This window comes from Bemisia tabaci, chromosome 3, assembly GCF_918797505.1.
Source record: "Bemisia tabaci chromosome 3, PGI_BMITA_v3".
NCBI lineage: Eukaryota > Metazoa > Arthropoda > Insecta > Hemiptera > Aleyrodidae > Bemisia > Bemisia tabaci.
In genome coordinates this window covers 31,227,875-31,245,717 of record NC_092795.1, presented here as the reverse complement: position 1 = coordinate 31,245,717, position 17,843 = coordinate 31,227,875, and the positions used below count along the sequence as shown (strand labels likewise).

General features: G+C 41.1%; 1 protein-coding gene across 1 annotated transcript in view; it reads right to left on the bottom strand.

Annotated features, from left to right (window-relative positions):
- Nucleotides 1–3,907: 3,907 nt before the first annotated feature.
- Nucleotides 3,908–17,843, bottom strand: part of Cad96Ca (tyrosine kinase receptor Cad96Ca) — a 53,385-nt gene continuing 39,449 nt past the window's right edge. Inside the window, exons 3-8 of the mRNA XM_072298159.1 lie at nucleotides 16,040–16,741; nucleotides 14,386–14,496; nucleotides 11,131–11,260; nucleotides 10,344–10,496; nucleotides 7,505–7,686; nucleotides 3,908–5,567 (exon numbers count right to left, since the gene is read on the bottom strand). Coding sequence (XP_072154260.1) covers nucleotides 5,061–5,567; nucleotides 7,505–7,686; nucleotides 10,344–10,496; nucleotides 11,131–11,260; nucleotides 14,386–14,496; nucleotides 16,040–16,741 — 1,785 coding nt within the window. The 3' untranslated portion in view covers nucleotides 3,908–5,060. The remainder of the gene's footprint in view (nucleotides 5,568–7,504; nucleotides 7,687–10,343; nucleotides 10,497–11,130; nucleotides 11,261–14,385; nucleotides 14,497–16,039; nucleotides 16,742–17,843) is intronic.

The following is a 17,843-nucleotide window of genomic DNA, read 5'->3' as shown; positions in this document are numbered from 1 at the left end:
AGGAGAGAGTAAATGAAAAAGAGGAAAAAAGCCCGGAAAACTCTTTTACGTCGCGGTAATTGCATAGAAAATATTCAAGTGAGAACCCTGAGGATGAGACTCGCAAGAGGCACACTGATATCCCGGTTTTCAGATCGCCAATATTAGAAAAAATCAACCGAGGGTGAATTTGAACTGTGCCCATCGGGGTTCTCCTTCAAAGATCAAAGGGACGTTAAAAGGGTACGCGAATGATGGATGAGAAAATACGCAAGGATGCATTGTAGTTTTGAGGTTTTGATCAAAGAATGAATATTGCAAGTGACAAATCCTAGTTCGATTTATTTCTTGCTCACTGGTGCAATAATTTAATTCCTTTCCGCTTAGCTACGTTCGCAGTGGCGAAGTGCATTCACAGGTACACCCTCTCTCAATCTGCAAGAGCCTCGATAATCTTTTCCCTTTGGTGCACGAATCGTGTATAGCTTGACAGATCGTCGAAATTCTGAAACTCATCGTTCTGCGTAGCTTTCATGAATCCTCTTATATTTATGAGATTGTGCACGGCCTTAGATGAAATTAAAACAATTTATAAAATGTTGAGTATAGTTTTGTAGAGCCGGTAACTTTTATGCGAGACTGTCTCGTCTTTTTTTCGAACTGTCGGCCAGACTGAATAAAAAGTAACTGTAGATATGACCAAAAAGACATTTCCCCCTCCATTATGGCACGTTTAGGTACGTAATTTCTACCACTGCCGTGCTGAGGAAAAACGCCGTATGAACCTTCAGGCGTTGCCAAATTTCCATTTCTAAAACACGAATTTTCTGGTGAACTTAAAAACATATTTCTTCCAATTATTCGGATAATGCTGTTTGCAATTTCACCTAAAGTTCCTGAAACTTTAAAGGAAAAATATTCATAACTTTCCTCAAAAATAAGCATTTTACTGAAGGAAATTTGGCTACTCTCGAATGTTCATACGGCTTTCTTCCTTAGCGCGGCAGACTACCTTTGCGACTGATTTGACGGCGATTTGGATACAATGTATCGAATCCTGTGGATGTTGTCATTGGGAATGGTGTGACGGGCTAGCAATGAATTCTGTCATGTTTTAAACCTCAAACGCTCCTCAAAAAGTGGCTCATGTCTTAATCATTTAGATTTATACATGTTTGCAAATCTAGAGAACTTCTTTTTTTTCTTTTTTGAGACCTGAAGAATGGGGCGCATGGCCGGATTTACCTACTTGCCGCCCATGGGCCGCCTGTATTTTGCCGCCCTCTTCTCATTTATTTTGAAGCATCAATACAAACCATCAAGTGAACGTGCCAGAGGGAGAAAGGTGCATAAGACGCGTTCACTTGTGTTGGACACATTTCTTGCGTAAGCCCTGTCAACACTACTGGCAAAAGTTCACGGAACTTTGCGCAAAAATTAAGTTTCGTGAACCTATCTCTGTGTGGACGAGGCCTTCCATTTATAAGAGAAGAATGAAAACATTTTGAAAGAATGAACATAAATGTGGTTTAATAATTTTAACTTCCGCGGCCGTGCCGCGCTGACCACACTGTGTTTGGCGCAATGCGTGAAGTATTCATGTAGTCTTGTAGGCATTGTGCGTTTCACGCCGCGCCGACCGCTGTTGACCGTGCTGTGTTTGACGCAATGCGTGAAGTATTCACGCAGTCTCGTAGGCGCTAATACGTATTACATGCCGACCGCCGCGTCGAGGGCTTCTCCTTTTCATCTTAAGTCCTCGTCATCAAATCTCTTTGAGCCGCGCCGCTCCAGGCCAAGTTACGTGTTTGGTTTCTCTCTTAACTCAAGTAATTAAAGGGGCGCAGTCTTTTGTATCACAAAAATACGACAAAATTAGAAATTAATGAACACTCAGGAATTGAGAGATTTTGTCACCTTTTCTTGTTTGTATTTTTTTCTGAATCCGATTTTTTTGTGCCTGCATTTAAAAAAATTGCAAAATTTGCCGCCCCCTAATTTTGCCGCCATGGGCCGCGGCCCATGTGGCCACCCCCTTAATCCGGCTCGTAGAAAATTTAAGCATTGATCATGTAATCAATCATATACTTATTGCAAATGAAATTTTTCTCAGGGTAGAACGTTCATTGACTGTTCATGAAAATACGTGCTGTAACGCTGAAAGTTTTTGATCTGCTTGAGCTGCGCAAGCCATAATTTCAGGTATAGAAACGACGACCTGTAACAAAAAATTTGATTTTACAAGGCAGCAGTTTCTTTTTTAAGAATACAATTAGTTCTAAAGAAATTCTGCATAGTTCTGTTGGAACAATTGTAGTTCTTTGGATGTGCGGTTTCTACACTTCATGGTACGTGTAAAATAAGCCAATCAAATAGATAACTAAACTTGATCAATGAAGCGACGTATCGACACATTATGTTGGAGTTTCTTTTACATTTTTTTTTCTAAATCCTCCTTGACTTTATTTATCGAAACTGACAATGAAAGAACTCTCTAGTCCAAAATGAAATTTAAAAATAAAATTTAATAAATCTTCCTTCTACTATATTTGCTACAAAAAATATAGCAGGTGTAATCTAATCATTACTTTCACTTTTCCTCATTCCTGAAGCTCAATCACAAAGAAAATTATCAGAACCGACAGAATCTATAAAAACTATTGCCTTGTATGAGAAAGATACGCATTTTTTTTTTAAATTTCATCACTATTTGGTGGTTTGACGAAATTGCATTTAATGAAAGAACAAACAAATAAAAATTGGAGAAATATTTTAATAACAAAAAGTATAAAAATAACGATCAAAACAATAATTAGCATACAAAATTTGTTTCATATTTACGGACATTATTTACAATATTTTTTTTACAATCTTGAAATATGTACAAAATACATAGGTATCGAAACTTTGTTTAGTGATATAAACAGTTATTTTAATACATTTTTTACCGGACCATACGCTCTTTGTCAACGGTGATCATTATCATTGACATCATAATCACCGACATTTTCACTTTGGCTGTAATACTTGAGAATACTTATGACATATTTTTCCACAGCAGACTTTGCCTCGTAGCCCATTCTTGTATTTGATTAATAAAAAACAGAAATTTATAGGAGTCCTCGATAAAATGGATTGTATTTTGCAAAAAGGAACCACTAGCATTGCAATGATGCTAAGATTGTGCAACTTCATCCTTTGAAATAAAATTGCGGAAATCGTGAAAAACTATTAAATTTAGATGGTAATTTTTGTCTTAAATTTACAGTTTTTAGCGAGTAAAATAGAAACTATTAATGGATAATCGGGTTTTTCCTCCAAGACAAAAGAAGTTGCACAATCTTAGCAACATTGCAATGCTAGTGGTTCCTTTTTGCAAAATGCAATCCAAATATCGGAAAAACGAAGGAATTCAGGCTTTTATTTTACAGTGCATGAGAATCACCGTACATTGTCTGATCAACAGCCAATGGCTTTTACTATGTTTTGACTTCCACTCTTCAGCTGGTGAATACATTGGAAAATCGAGGACCCATAAGAAGCGTTAGTGAAATGCCGCGAGCATTCAGAACCTAATCGGACAATCCTTTGTAGGCGCATGAAAGTAGACTTCCTTTCCAAACAATCACGACAAAAGGCGGCAGGAAATGCGCTGGAAAAGCGAAGTAAGGAATAGCGAACGGCATTGCCGAACCGTTGCGCATGATCCCGATTTACAACGGCATTAAATCGGCGCCAGATTAGCGCCCTCGCTATTTAACGGGAAAATTTTTCCACGAAAATCGACATCAAAGTTCCGAGTCAACGGAAAAGGCTCGGGTTGTCTCTGTTAGTCGATGAAAGCCCGGGAAAGCTCATTGTCCAGGCGCATCGAGCTTGGGTTTCTGGCTTCCGCCGCGGAAGGTACTTCCGAACCGAAGTTGCGGGGTTTTGGGTGATTTCGGGTCGCGTGCTGCGGGTGGCTCGCCCTTCGCGGCGCGGTTTGGCAAGTGTGGAAGTTCACGGAGATAGTGCATCCGAGAATTAGCAGCATCCGCAGTGAGCTCACATGACCGCTATCCACGCTTATCGCGGTAGGTCAATTTCGAACGGAGACAAAGGGTTGAGCGGTGCGTAAAAATCGTCGATTGGACTAGTTTCGGTTGGACACTTTGCCACTTTGGAGCTATTAAACTCGGAGAAACTTCCGGAATTAAAACCACCCGAGCGGCGCAGTCGTTTGAGGCAGGATGCAGAGCTACGCACAACTTCATGCACCTTTGCATGCGCTTTTGAACGTGCTAATGACTCGGGCGCATCAAATGAAAAGGCTCTCGTACCACGGCCATGTCATCACGTTGTAACATTCTCTACGGGTAGACTTTCCGATTTTGAATTTCACGTGAAAAGTCACCACTTTGATCCAAACTACTAGACACGGCAGTCTAATGCAAATATGAGCGTTTATCATTTTTCGGTCATAAAATGAATGGTCGGCTCGAAGTCAGCTGCAGGACATGTAAAAATATTCCTTTATAAATTCGTCGCTTGGCTGACAGGGCGTAACTACACATTAAGATGAACCTGGAAAAGCTTTGAAACGTATGGAAGTCAGGGTTCATTGCAGAGTGTAGTTTTGCCCTAATGTCAGGTAGGCGACGAATTGTTCTGTCGTAAAGAAGAAGGCGAAGAGGAGAAAGAGGAGCAAGAAGAATTTCTTTTACCTCATACTTGTCTTTCTCTCCATCATACCTCTTTGTTTTCCTCGCCTCCTCTTCTCATATCCATTTCTTCTATCTCACAAGCTTCTCTCTTTCCGTTTTTTCTCTTTCTTTTTCTTCTCTTTTCTTTTCTCATTTTCTTCTCCCTTCCCCTCTCTTTTTCTTATTATTATTCTTCCTCCTCTTCATCTTCTATGTCGATTTTCTTTTTCCTGATTTCTGATGCATCCCCATTGGTTACGAGAGTCTTGAGCTATTGCACGTAGGTATTTTTCCAAAACTCCTCATAATGGTCTGACCCGATTGTTTTATTCCAATCAATTAAAGGAAGCCTTGGATGGGCAAAGGCCCGTGTCATAAAGTGGGAGTTGCAATCATTGGTTAGAGCTTCTCGCCGCTCAAGGACACCATATTATAATACGAATGGTCGGGGAACCTCTCGAGCTCGATGTACTCGGTCTCGCTGAGGAGTAGCTGCTCCAAGAGATCGACCAACTCGCTGAAGTTGGGACGCTCCTTGGGGTCCTTGTCCCAGCAGTAGTACATGATGTTGTAGAGCTCTCTCCGGCAGTGCTCCGGTTTGTCGAGCCGGTAGCCGTCCCTGACTCGCTTCATGACTTCGGCGGCGGCGAGCCCCGGGTACGGCGTCGAGCCCAGGGTCACGATCTCCCAGACGAGGACGCCGAAACTCCAGATGTCCGACTTGACGGAGAAGATGTTGTCGTAGAGGGACTCCGGGGCCATCCACCGGATCGGGAGCCGCCCCTCGGACTTCCGCTCGTAGACGTGGCTCGTTATCACGTCGCGGGCGAAACCGAAGTCGGCCACTTTGCAGGTGTGATCCTCCGCCACGAGCACGTTCCTCGCGGCTAGATCCCGGTGGATTATCTGGAAAATAAAGGAAAAGTCACGGTTGAAAGTATGCTGAGATCTCTGAAAAAGTACCCCTTATCATGAGGTCCCTTATCATAATCGTTCTTTAGCAGCTTCGTCCCGTAGAAACCCACAGAGTACATTGAGTCGTAATGTAAGTGGGTGAGCTGGCGCCACTTTTAAGCATTTTCCGGGTCCCGAATTCCGAGACTCCTGTGTGACGCCGGGTCACTTTTTCGATACATAATCGATTGTTTGCAATACACGGGTACCCGGCCATTCAGTGTAAACAAAGAAGATAGGAATCATCACGTATTCCACACCGCCATTTTGGATCGAACATGTATCGAAAAAGTGACCCGAACTCGGCGCACACCGGGCTCGGAATTCGTCGAGCAGAACATGGCGCCAGCTCTCCCAGTCACATTACGACTCTATGTACTCTATGTAGAAACTTCATATCTATAAAGAAAAAGAGGACGGGGTTGTTGGATGGTATGGACACTTCCAATTATTTGTGGTAGTACCTCAGTAAATTAGGTTACTAACCCAACACAGAGAAAAAAAAGGAGGTGTTTGCATCTTGAGGATAGTGTACCCTGTGACGTAGGTCGGCACACCCTGGTCGGCAAAATCCGGAATGCGAAGTGTGAAGAACGGACCATAACGTCCGATTTTTTTGCTTAAATCAACTCATGATATAATTTCAAACACTTTATGAAGAATGCATTTTTTTCATAAACTACACCATTTCCAAGAAAATCGATGATAAAAGTCGCCGTGCCGACCTACGTCATTAAAAAATTCCAAGATGCCCAAAATGCAAACACCTCCTTTTTTTTCTCTATGCGAACCCAAAAGAATCAGTGAGAACGAAAACATACAAACTCGGAAAATGGAAATAATCAAGACGCACACACAACTGCACCGCTTAGGCGAAGAAGTTATAGTTTAAGAAACAGACTTTTGCTACCGAAAGACAAGTACTTATGGACACTTTGAGGTCCAAGTTGGAACAGATGCGCTAACTTCGATGACCTTTATGTAAATTAACTGTCTTTAATAGAAGTTGAGCATTTTCGAGTTACCGAGTTGGTGTGTATTCGTTCTCACTGATTCAAATGTTACTTAGGACCCATTGTCCATGAGGATATCTGGGGAGGTCGATCGAACGAAAAAGATATTCAAATTGAACGTAAGTTCCGTGTTTCAGTAACGAAGAAACACCAACAACTTGAATCAATGCAACAATGCTTGCCTTGCCGAAAAATTGGGGTTTGAAATGCACTTTTGAACACAGGTAATAATCTCTAATGATGGAGATGCGATATAAAAATCTTAAAACCTAAATTTAAGAAATGAGCTAAAAAATTGTAAAGACCAATAAGCTTAAGTTTTTATCTCGGAAAAAATACGCACGACGTAAAAACTTTTTTCTCCAGTAAGTTCAGGATTTCGCAACAGCAAAAACTTTCGTCAAAAGCTTCCAACTTGCGGCTGTCACATTGCAAAATGAAGGGACTCCATCAAATGCTTAGTAATAATTTACTTTGAGAGAGTCCTATATTTACGTGCCCTCATTTTGCGTAAACATGAGTGTCAGGAACGCGGCCAGCGGCTGATGCGATGAAACTCGGCTTCGGCAAAAGGCCGGTTGAGGCAAGGAAGCATGGCAGCCATTGTCTCATTATTTTTTAACGTGCTAAAAGTTATGAAACTTGAGGAGCTTTTCTAGTCTCAAAAAAGACTCCCGCCTTCCGCACGTCCCGCCCGACTTTTAAGTTGCGCTCTCGGCGAGGTGAAGGCTGTAGCGAGGAATAATTCAGGGAGCAGTTTTATTTCATGTACCATTATTCTCTCTTCATCTACTTTTCTGATTTTCCGGCGGAAGCCTCGGAGGGAAGCTCGAGTGGAAGTTGTTGGTGCGAATGAATTGATAAACGATTACTTACACCCTTGGAAGATAGGAACTGCATGCCTCTCGCCACTTGATAACAGAACGAAGTCAAGTCTCTGGAGGTGAGAGTATCACTGGGACCGTGCATATTATCGTAGCAGCGCTGAGCTCTCGAGTTTCGCAGGAAACTCTGGAGTTTACCGCAAGCCACGTACTCCATTATCAGGAAAATCGGATCTGAAAGGGAAATTTATCGTCTCCATGACAATACAGCACAATACAAAAATCAATTTTCCCCGCGAGGGACAAAAGCGGGGCTGCCAAGTTAGTATGTCCTCTGCATCGAATCGGACAATTCACCCGAGTGTTTTATTTCAATTTTTTTTAAATCTTGAAACAGGAACCGTGTTTTGAATTTTAAAAAATTTCGGAGTGAAATTCAGAGCGCATCTTACTCTGAAGCCTATTTTCCTCCCATTAAAGCCAAATGCTACCTATGAGCGCGGATCCGAATCTATAGTTTTGGCGACTGAGCTCCGCTCTTACGATCAACAGATTTCATTCCTTACTCACACCGCTCGGATTTTCGGAGACTTTCAGGGTGGCGTAATATGCTCTGGAATGAAATGAACACCGGATTTCATTCCAAGATTTTTAAACGTTGGTACCTCTGCGTTTACACTCTGCGCATAACTTTTTGCAGAGCTTTTGCTTGGCCCAGAGGCGAAATGCTTTCGGACCAATCAAAAGCCAGGGTTCTGTCAAAATATTTTTATATATCCCCGTAATACGTGATTACTCCTACGGGCTGATTATTGACATTAATACAGAAAGCCATGGACAAAGAAGAACAAGAGAAAATGGAGCAATCCTTTGGTGAGAGCGAGTGATTGAAATGGACAAAGGAAGGAAGTAGTAGACTAACTAACGACAACACACAAGAGGCAACCTCTATAGTTGGTCCATCATTTCCCCCCTATTCGTGTATAACAACCACTCGTTTTAACCAAAGGGATTGCTCGATATATCCGTTGTCTTCTTTTACCATCGCTTTGTCTATCAATTCCAATAAACAGCCCGCTGAATATAACGCCAAGTACGTGGCATAACCAAATATCCTCTCAGTAACGTCATATTTTCTAAGTGGCTAAATGAAGAGCTGGCATATCCTCTTCACCCCATCCATGCTAAACATAAATGACAATTTCATTAGAGGGAATTTAATAATGGTGCGGTTTTACAAACCCTCTTCATCTCGCTCTCTCGCCCTTTGACCAAAGGTAAAGTAGCTATACTCTGCTAAATTAAGCGCTGAAATGCCTTTGGATTCAATTTACAGGTTATAGCATTAAACATTCCGGGAAACAGAACTTACGACACCAATTAGGTATTATTTTGCGAGTTCTCATAATTGAATGTGCTTGAATGCCTGGATACTCAACTTACGACACGACACCCACCCCTCTTCCAGTTCACAATCCGTTGACGTAGAACAAGTTCGCTTCATTAAACCTCCCCACCTGCCCTCCGCTGCGATTCCCTTGTCAAGTGAGCGAAATATTTCATGTTCTCGTTGCGTTCAGAGTGAAATTTTCATCAGAAAACGCGTGTTCTGTTGCTTGATGAAGCTCTTGCATGTGTAGGGATTTGCGATTTGAGTACTCGTTTTTAGGTAAAGTTTCGTGAGAAACACGATGATGTCACTGGTTTCCTCTAAACAAACTCAAAAGCTCAAAAAAAGCTTTCAAAGTTGAGGCCATAATAGAGGGAATTTCCCACGATACCCTTAAGAGTCCATCTCTACATATATCCAGTCAAACTTTCCATGCAAAGGTAGGAAGCAAATACATTGGCAAGGTTGCTATTTGTTTGGGGGCTTCAAAGCTGGAACCGCGGCAAGCCTACCGATGTGTTTGCTCCCCATCTGTGCAGGGATGGTTTGACCAGGTAATAGGTAGAATCTCAACGTAGCGTGGGGATCCCCTCGTGCAGCTTCAAATTTGAAAGTTGTTTTTATTTTGGGGGTTCTTTTCAGAGTAAACCAGTTGTATTACCGTGTTTCTTGCAAAGTTTTACAAAAAAGGTTCTTACATAGCAAATCCCTGACACATGTAAGAACTCCATTTCCAGCCGTGCGTAGAGGCTTATTGCGGCAACATGGGTTGCGGTTCAAAAGATCGCGAAATTAACCACCGCTCTTCAGAGTTCATCTCCACCTACGTCTCGGGTTCAAACACCACAACTTGAACTCACGCAAGAGAGATGAAAAGGCGAGGTGAGACGGGATTCCAGCTTCGGTTTACGTTACGAAAAACTGTCCATTCGAACGGGGGCAATAACTCGAGAATCAGCTCGGATTGTGTTTGAAATGTGAACTCGGCCGCCACCGTGGAGGACGTGAAAAGAAATCAATGCTACTCACAACGGGAAATACGAGTTTATATGGACGCGCGTGTGAAATGGATTGCTGAGGTTTTCAAGATTTGCGCATCTTTTTCTGCCTTACTTTTTTTGACATTAAATCTGGTGTAAAGTTTTTTTTTGAAATTTTTTCTCCGCCTGCATGAAAAACCGCCCTTAGGATAATCCTTTGCTTAAAATTAGAGGCCAAACCCCCCCCCCCCCCCAAAGTTTATAATCAACAGCCAGCTCCAAGTAACCATTGTTTGAGACCATGAAGCTAGGGTCGCGTATCCGGGAAAGGAACATGGGACCTATGGAACGCCGTTTGTACGAAAATCTATCCTCACGGGGGAGGGGCCTCTTAACTATAGAAACTACAACTAAATGCAAATAAATAATAATACAGTGATTCTATGTAAGGACGTCAATGTTGCGGTCAGCTTATTTCATTTTTGCGATAATTGTGATAAAAATGTGTTAAAATAGTTTACCTTTCTCTGTACAACAGCCGAGCAAACGAACAACATTAGGATGAGGATCCAACATTTTCATGACCTCTAATTCTTGAAGTAGATCCGATCTCTCACGCTCCCCTGCGTTTTCTCGAAGAGTTTTCACAGCCACAACTTGAGGAGCTTTTTGACCTGAAAAAGTGACCAAAATAATTATATCATCAGAATTTGACAACACAATTTTTTTTCCTACTTTTTTTTAAAAATAGATTTCTATTCAAAATTTTCAATAAATGGTACTTCAGCTGCTGAAAAAGTACGACTTTTGCCGTGATTTTCTGCAGCGAATTCGAAAATTGTACTAGAGAATTGTGGTTATTTTTCATATTCGCATTCATCATAGGAAACAGAAAAACCCATTTATCGCAAAGATTCGATCTAAAGCATACTTTGGGTGTGCTTCCAATGCTAGTGATGGATGCTGAATATATTTTCTAGATAAGAGCACTTTTAGGTCAGTATTTGCGCCAAAACTGACCAAATGATGCAGTTTCAGATGGTCGGTTCCTTTCATAGACCATTTTCATAATTTTGCGGAGAATAAGCCAAACCGGCAATGTATCGTACTCGCACTCGTTGTTTTACGGAAAACCAGCAAAAGAGCGTAGAAAATGTGTTATCCACCAATTTCTGCTAGTTTTTCTTAATTCCTTCCAAAATCTATTCAAAATTATTTTTTGTGCAATTTTGTTGATCGGGATAACAATATCTACAGATTTAGCTATATTTTCCATAGAAATTTGATGAAATAGCATAATATTTTTACCATCGATATTGATGGCTTCACATTTCCAAACTTGTCCGAAGCATCCCTCGCCGAGAATACTGAAAATTTTGATGTGGTGTCGCGGAAACTCCCATGGATCTCCAGACTTAGCTGGTGGTCCTGAGTTGGCCTGAAAATGAGGAAAGTTCATTATATAGTCATGTTTGAAACGTCCTTAAAAGTCCAGGGACAATTACAATAATTACCGAAAAAATTCACTGATCCACTTATTCTTTTGAGATCATAATCACCATACTATGATGAGTTCACATTAGGAGTTGGAATAACCGGAGAAAGTGATGATTACACATTAAGTCAATATATAGTTTTATTTCGTTTCAGATTAATGAATGCATACATTATCTATACTTGTTATGGGGTGATTTGCAAGACTGAGTAGGATGCGAATAATTGGCTGCTTACATTGAAATCTTCCCCGATGGTAGAGTTTTTAGGAGATAATTTTTGAGGTAAATTTTGTAGGACTAAATGAGAAACAATAATTTGAGTCAAGTCTTTCATAAACTGCCGCTTTCCATTTTCACAATTTCGAGTTTTCCTGGGTTGATAAGTAATACATATCAAGAATAAATGGATTACATTTTGCAATAGGGAACCACTATCTCTGGCTCTCCCACAAAAGCACATATTTGCATAGGGAAACCAATGGCATCTATGTTGTTTCTAAAATAGGCCAGAAATAGTGGTTCCTTATTGCAAAATGCAATCCAAATATGCCACACCCCGTTCACGGGTGGTCGCAAATAGTTGCTTTGCGGTTTTGTACACTAAGAACAAGCCGCGTTCATTTTTATTGTAATTCCTCAAAATCCAGCGACCTCAGCCGTTGCGGAGATCGGCCTTATGAGTTGGCGCGTTAAGTTCGCCTTCAATTTCGGATGATACTGTGCCACACACGGGTGGTCGAATAGTTGCCTCGCGCTTTAGTACGCTAGGTATTAGGTCGCATTGATTTCTAATACTTAAATATCCAAAGGCGAAACACTTATTTACAGCACACTTATTTACACACAGCACAAGTTTAACATGTAAAAAATAACCATGTTTAGGACTTAACTTGCACTCATTATTTTATTAAATTTGAACGCGTTTGGAGGGCTCCGATCTCATCCTCAGCGATAATCCGTCTCAAGGGGACTCAGTCGCGGAGGATGAGGGCAAAGCCTTCGAAACGCGTTCAAATCTAATAAAATGATAAGTGCAAGTTAGTCCAAAACATAGTTATTTTTCTGAATAAGTAGTAATAAGTAGTAGTTTTTCTGAGTAATAGGTTTAGCGATCCAGACCTAATGTACAAAAACTCGCTCGTTAAGGGGCTCACTATCAAATTTATAAGGCAGTATCAGGCAAATACTTAATTTTTTGATCAGCTAATTGCTCATCACCATCACGCATAGACCAAAAATAGCGTTTGACCTCCGACTTGGAACTTTTTCTTTACTCGATTAGAATTCTTAGATTATTGTTAGTGGGGGGTCCTCTACCATATATTGTATCTGATTCATTCAGTCGAGTTCCTAAGTTCCAAGTGCAAGATTAACTGCAAGCGTGGGTAAACCAACATTTCGGAGCCATCGCTCACAACACACTTAGTTGACATCCTAAATTCATCAGCGTATTATTTTCCTCAAAGCAGATTCCGTATTAACGTCATGCTCAGAAAAAAGAGGGTGCGATGGAGCATGGTTAAAATGGATCTGCATTCATGACGCGAGACAAATCCCTGCGCACGGACGGCTTTTGAACAAAATGTTGGTGCCTGCATACGACTGGAATAGGGGTGGTGTCGGGGAAAAAAGACAAGTTTTACCGTGCTGGAGGCTTCATGAAATAATTATTTAGTGCACTGTTTCTACCAAGTCTTTTCATAATATATCCGCGGTTCCGATTATTCATTTAGAACTTTAGGTCACGAGAGGCTTTTTATAGCCGCAATCGAGAGGTTTTGAAATCTTCCCTCTGCCGGCAAAACGACGTGTCTGTCTTTTGAGATGAGCCCTACTTTACACATAATATCGTGCGCAAATAGTTGAACGTAAGTATGTAGTCAAATTTATTTTACAAGCTGAGGAACAAAATGAGCGGGGTGGCAGCTGCCTGCACTACAGTGTTGTCAATTTAAGGGAAAATTAATGCCTACTGAAAAAGACCAGGCGCTTTAACGGAAAACAAACCCAAGGAGATGGGTAAACAATGGTAAAATACGTACAAAAAGCAATTTTCTTGAGTTCGTTTTTCGTTTAGTGCTGAATAAAATACGAATATGGATTCATTTTGCTTCCAAAATGACGTCTGTCTTTGAACGGCTCGCATTGTGCTCTAAGAGTAAATAAATTTGAATTTCCCACACACACCCATTATTACATACGTGCCGTGTTACCAAAGAGAGTTGTAATTCCAATGATGGGGAGCTTTGAGAAGACGTGCTCCGACAAAAATCGACGATTCAATACAAGTTTAGAAGGAAAGCTAGTGTTGCCAAATCGCTGAATCTGCCGTCGACAAATGAACAGATTTAATCGAAATTACCCTGACTACATTTGGAGTACTTTTTTTCCAATTAGGAACTACACTTTCTGGCTCTTATTAAAAACAAAATTTTGAGCCATTAGTTTCCCCATGCACATGGGTGTTTTTAAGAATGAGCCAGAAATTGTGGTTCCCAATTGCAAAATGCAGTCCAATTCGGAGATCAAAGCTTATAAGATGAGCACTTAGATAGGCGATTTTTTCCAAATGGACGTATTTCTGTCAAACGGACCTAAGCGCCAATTTGAGTTCCTTTTGAAGAATTTAGAATCCCGGATAGCGCGTTCTGTCAAACGGAACTAAGCGCAATGGAAAAGCATTGCGAGTATAAGAACGAATGAGCCCGACGCCCGGTTCCGCCGCCAATCCAAGCCCCCCTCTAACTTCCTACCCCGATGGCGCTTAGTTCAGTTTGAAAGAAATACGCGTCCAAATGAGGTTAGGATTGCTAAACCAATCGCTCAAATTTTTGGTCATCAGTTATCGTCAGGCGAATTTGAGCGCTTGACATCCAGCAGTAATTTTCATACTGTAGAGAGTATAAAAATGCGGGGCTCCTGAAATATATTGTCTCTGGGCTGAAATCATGGCTGACTCGCTGCCAAGGTTGTACGTCCGAAATACACCGATATGTTTTCTCGTCGCTCTCGCTTCGGATTTTATTTAAGAAGTAAGTGTCTACTCTATTGGAAACTCAAATATTACCTGCAAAGTGGATTCGTTGTCCCACGCTTCGTATCGATTGCCGAAAGCACGGGGAGCACGCCAGTGCTGGAGCACGATCGAATTTTGTCGAATGATATCGCTCTCTTTGTTCTGGAAAAAAAGAAATTCTTAGTTCATTGATGCAAAAGTCATCACTCTCAGGGATTTCATATACAGGGTATCAAAACCCGTATCAGGCTTTTTCTAGGTTATTGTTGGTCGGATCAAGACGAGGACGAATAGACGCTATTAGTGGCGACATCATCACAGGGATTCTCCATTATATCGAATTGAATCCAAACAATAACATTGGCATAACCTCTTTCAATGCTGCCGATTCTTAAAAATCGATATATATCGCTTTTCTGTGACGTGCCACTAATAGAGTCTATACTGTTATGCTATGGAAAAACGCCGTATGAACCTTCATGCGTTGCCAAATTTCCATGTATAAAACACAATTTCCTGATAAACTTATGAATATTTTTCTTCCAATTTTTCAGATAATGTTGTTCGCAATTTCACCTAAAGTTCCTGAAAATTACAAGGAAAAATATTCACGAATTTGCTCAAAAATGAAGGAGGGAAAATTGGCAACTCTCGAATGCTCATACGGGGTTCTTCCTCAGCACGGTAGAATATGACAATCGACCACAAGGAATCTAAACATGGCCCTAAAGCCCTCCCTCCCGGCCCCCCTCGATGAGTAAAAGGGAGTTGTGACTAAAAGTTCGGTTTCCCATCGAACTTTTGAATTTATTTGATCGAATTTAGAAAGTACGGAAAATTTTACCTCTTGTCGATACCAAGAAATCCAAAATCGGCACACAGTTGTTCGCAATATGGACTCCTCAAAATTTAGGACAAGACTTTCTTCCCTTAAATTCAGAGGCTTTAGGAAAAATACTCTGTCCTAGGCGATTGACCTCCACGAAACCGAATTTGACACCTGGCTCCGGAGCCCTTCGAACATTTCCTAATGTGATACAGTAGGGCCCTAAACTTGATAATTTTACGAAGCTATGGACCTCCTGTATCCATATCTTGTATAAAATGTTCATTTCAATTTCTTTGAATTTGTTCATTGAACTCAACTAGATTCAATTGGTCTGTAAAATTCTTATTTCCGTATGAACTTTTTGCTAGCCCCTTTCTGTGATTGAATTTAAGGATTTATTCACTGAGTAGAGAGAGCAGAGAGATATTACAAAAAACAAAAAAAGAAGAAAAGAACAATAAAAACAGCTAAATGATCAGTTTCCATAAGAGTCTCTTGATTCTGCATTTCATCTCTAAATAATCTTAGAGAGACGAGATGGAACCCAGGATGCTTTTCTTTCCGAGAACGAACTTTTCGGTTTTTAATATAATATAAGGGATTATGACAGTGTTTTACTTTGGGGACTTGATTCATTATTACCAGAAAAGAAACTTCCAAATTAGGTCAGAAGCCTTGGTGCATCTCTCTGATTCACAGCAATCAGTCTTGGAATTATTTCATTGACCCTTCTCTCCGTCAGTGAAACTTCCTGTGATTCGTGGCATGGGACCAACATCATGTATTATTTATCGTTGCCACCATTGCTTCGAGCCCGCGATGAACTTTACCATTTGGCGAGTAATCAAAATTCAATTTAAGAGACGAATCACTTACCATATCATCCTTCTTCTTCTTCATACCACCGTAGCAAATGCTTCTTCTGAACCATACGACTAGAATTCCAACTGCTACCACGAACAAGAGTGATATCAGCGTAAAAACGGTCAAGAAGATATTGTGCAAGGATTCGCTGGCATGGATATTGGATGAGGTGGACAGGGAGGGTGGTCCTGTCGTCTTGGGGGTGGAGGCAGGAAGGGTAGCGTCAGGGGTGGACGAGGAAGAGGACCGTCCAGGAGCGGAAGGAACGGAGGAGGAAGGAACTGTAGAGGGACGAGCCGGGGGCACAGGTGTGTCGGAACTTTTGGCGGGAGGCAACTTTGAAGGTGGAGGCAAGGTGTAAGATGGGTTGTTGATAATTCCTGGGTCATTAGCGACCGCGGCTATGAAATCAGGGGATAGGGAGACGGCTGGGATAGAAGAGAAGTTGAATCCCTCAGGGCCGATGTTGAAATTGGTGTTGGAGTTGTTGTACTTGGGTTTCGAAGGGATGAACGGAGGACGCTGGTTCAGGAACCCAGGGGGCAGGTTCCCGAAAGGGCTCCGCTTGTCCCCCGTCGGGAAGGGCGGGCGGTTTTTCCCGGTTTTCCGCCCGCTTTGCTCGGCCGAAGAGTTGAATATATCCACCAGAACCTCCGTCTTGGCTGACAAGGATCCGTCGGATGCAGTCACGTAGAGCAAAAACTGCTCGCCACTCTGAAACAATTTCGTTAATAAACTCGTCAGATTTTCGCAACAATCACCACTTCAAAGCAACTTCATGGTGAAACTCCAAAACCTCATACCTCGCTTTGCGACGTTTCAGACTTGCCTGTCATACTGTGCTTTCCAAATGGGAAACCACCTAACGTCAATGTTTAAAAACTTCTGTGATTCTTTTTCTCTGTACGAGGAAAATTTTGTGAAAACTGCAAGGAATCATGTGTGATGGTTCTCCTTCAAAAAACTCAAATGAGAGGGGAGATTTTTAAACTGCGCACACGAGATAGGTGGTCTGGTAGTTTCACCGTCGATCTACAAAATCATTCCAGCCGCGCGGCACACTCGAGAAAACTTCTGAGGCCAAGTATAAGATTCCGGATTAATTATACAATTTCCGAGAAGTTTTCGATGTTTCACCAGAAACTTTTTTGTGTTTCATGCGGTGAGTGCTTTTCGTCATCTCTTTTCTAGATTTCATAGAGTGGTTCATTGGAAGCAGGTACCGGTGTCTAAACTTAAAAGAATGAATTGAGACAGGACAGGTTTCAATTTAACCTGAGTAAACTCTGAGTATTTGATGCGATTCCAAAAAAAAAGAAAAAAAAATGAAAAAACTTTCGCCGAGTGCATGCAGGAACGTGCTGTGCTTATTAATTTTCTTATCAGTTTTTTTTTTTTTTTTTTTTTTTTTTTTTTTTTTTTTTTTTTTAAAAAAATCTCATTGTTTCACTGATGAGTCCCGGTTGTCCAAACGAGAATTTCATTTGAACAATAGGAATTCTGGTTAAAAAAAGAAAAAAAGAAAAGAAAAAAACTGATAAGAAAAATGTCAAAAGGGAAAATTTTTCCCATACGGGGTTGCAATTAGACAAAATCATTCCAGATGAGGTTAAAGTTCTCTTTTTGCTTCATACATTTTACTAGCTCCTATTCGCAGAAATGTACATTGAAATATCAATGGTTATAAACTTTGGAATTGCGTGTATCCATGTGCAACGTACCAGATTTCCAATCAATGTTTTTTATTTTGTAAGGTTACTGATCATTGTTCATGTTCTTGTGCGTATTATGGGTGATTACTCTTCGTACCTGCAAG